The following is a 2,599-nucleotide window of genomic DNA, read 5'->3' as shown; positions in this document are numbered from 1 at the left end:
GTGTGTGTGTGTGTGTGTGTTTACACATGATGCATGAGTGCAGGTCTTGGCCAAAACCAGAAGAGGGCATCAGACCTCCTAGAACTGGAGTTACATGTGGTTTTGAGCTGTTCCACATGGGTACTGTGAACTAAATCCAGGACCTTGGCAAAAGGAGTATGAACCCTTAACTGCTAAGCCATCTATTCAGCCCCTAAATTTATTTATTTATTCTGTGTGTGTGCATGCACACACATGTCATGGCACGTGTATAGAGGTCAAAAGACAACTTAAAGAACTTGTGTCTCTCTTTACACCACCTGTTTGCTAGAAATCAAAATGCAGTCATCAGTCTTGGCAGAAAGGGCCTTAGCTTACTGTGTCATCTTACCAGATAACACCTTGGGTTGGGGGGGGGGGTTCTTTTGTTTTGTTTGGGGTACTTTGAGACAGAGTCTCTACTTAGCTCTAGTTATTGTAGAACTTGCTGTATAGAACAGACTGTAAGTTCAAACTCACTAACATCTGCCAGCCTCTGCCTTCCAAGTGCTGGTATTAAAGGCTTGTGCCACAATGTCTAGCTAATACCTTAAGTTTTAATAAGATATATTAGCATTATTTGGCAGGATCCACTTGAGATGAATTTGTGCTGTTTTTCTCTCTCTCTCCTTTTGGGTAATCCCTGCAGTCCTATGGAAAGAGAAAACCAAACAGGAGAAAGAAACTTTCTCCTCCTGGGATTCACAGAAGACTCTGACCTGCAGTCCTTCTTCTTTGGGTTGCTTCTTTCTATGTACCTGGTCACCATCACAGGCAACTTGCTCATCATTGTGGCCATCATATCTGACCCCCACCTGCACATGCCCATGTACTTATTCCTCTCCAACCTGTCCATAGCTGACATCGGCTTCACCTCCACCACTATCCCCAAGGTTCTGCAGAATATCCGCACACAAAGCAAATTCATCTCTTTCTCGGGCTGCATCACACAGATATTTTTTTTCATTGTGTTTGGATGCCTGGACAATTTACTCCTATCAGTGATGGCCTATGACCGCTTTGTGGCCATCTGCCATCCCTTGCACTATGTGGTCATCATGAATTCTTGCTTCTGTGCGATGCTGGCTCTTGGATCATGGATAGTCAGCGTCATGAGTTCCCTACCTGAGACCTTGACTGTGTTAAGACTATCCTTCTGTACAAACATGGAAATTCCACACTTTTTCTGTGATCTTCCCGAAGTCCTGAAGCTTGCCTGTTCTGACACCCTTGTTAATAACATTGTGACATATTCTATAACCATAGTCATAGCTGGTTTCCCATTCTCTGGGATTCTATTGTCTTATTCTAAGATTTTCTCCTCCATCCTAAGAATTCCTTCAGCTGGGGGCAAGTACAAAGCCTTTTCTACCTGTGGGTCTCATCTTTTGGTGGTCTTCTTATTCTATAGCAATGGTCTAGGGGTCTACCTTAGCTCTGCAGCCACATCATCTTCTAGAATGAGTCTAGTTGCCTCACTGATGTACAGCATAGTCACTCCCATGCTGAACCCCTTCATCTACAGCCTGAGGAACAAGGACATGCAGAAGGCCTTGGGAAAACTCCTCAGGAAAATCATGCTTCTTGGTGAAGGGACCATGGTAGGACTTCCATAAGAATAAATCCAGTGAAATTAGAAAACATACATCATATAATGTACTGGCTACATTTTTCCCAAAATAAGATTTGTGTTGTTTTTTTTTATTTATTCATTGAGAATTTCATGCATACACACAAATATGATCATAAATAAAAAGTCTCAGAGTTTAAAAGAGACACTGGGACAAATTGTTAAGAGTTAAATAATTTATTAGAAGAATTACTAACATCGTGGACAGACAGGCAAGAAAAAAAAAAACAGCATGACTGAGAAGAGCACAAGCCCTAGCACCAGAGACAGACAGCATGGCAGTAGCTCTGATGAGTTGTTATGGTCCATGTTGCAGATTCTAGGTCCTTTAACACAACATCCTGAAAGATTCTAGGTCCTTTAACACAACATCCTGAAAGATTCTAGGTCCTTCAACACTCTGATGAAGGGTATACTTACAGCACAGTCTGCACCCAGGCTTTCTGATTTCCAGGCAGGAAACAGAGGAAAAGTTGGGGAGCAGGATGTGTGGCCACTAGAACCTCTTCTGATGTGAAATTTCCAGGTAGACTTCTACCTGGAAATCAGTTAGCTCGTGATTCATAGGAAATGTCCTCAGTAGGGTGTCTTCTAGCATCTGTGAGAGAAAAGGGCTCCTTCAGGAATTGAAACCTTAAGCAACAATCTAGTACAGATTCTGAAACTATATTCCTATAATATTCATACACACAAACACGTACACACACACTCACACACCTTTTATTATTCAAACTTTCCTCCAATCTCCCACCAATGTGACCTGCTTCCAGTATCATCTCCACTCCTTTTTTCCCTCAAAAGCCTACTAACTCAAATTAATGCTGCCAGTATGTGCACTGGTGTAGGACTATACATAAGAACATGGGCAACCTACCAGCAACCACATGCCTGAAGAAGAATGGCTCTCTTGCCCCCAGTAGCCAACAACTCCTCAAAGTTCCTCAGTTAGGA

General features: G+C 42.5%; 1 protein-coding gene across 1 annotated transcript; it reads left to right on the top strand.

Annotated features, from left to right (window-relative positions):
* Positions 1-671: 671 nt before the first annotated feature.
* On the top strand, positions 672-1,634 carry Olfr1356 (olfactory receptor 1356). The gene has a single exon (NM_146308.2). The coding sequence runs from the start codon at positions 672-674 to the stop codon at positions 1,632-1,634; it is 963 nt and encodes a 320-aa protein (NP_666420.2).
* The last annotated feature ends 965 nt before the right edge of the window (positions 1,635-2,599 follow it).

Source organism: Mus musculus, chromosome 10 (assembly GCF_000001635.26).
Source record: "Mus musculus strain C57BL/6J chromosome 10, GRCm38.p6 C57BL/6J".
NCBI classification, from domain to species: domain Eukaryota; kingdom Metazoa; phylum Chordata; class Mammalia; order Rodentia; family Muridae; genus Mus; species Mus musculus.
This window is presented reverse-complemented; position numbering and strand designations above follow the sequence as displayed.

What these genes read in the sequence shown, in the direction of transcription:
- Olfr1356 (NM_146308.2), top strand. Translation starts at nt 672, where the DNA reads ATGGAAAGAGAAAACCAAACAGGAGAAAGAAACTTTCTCCTCCTGGGA.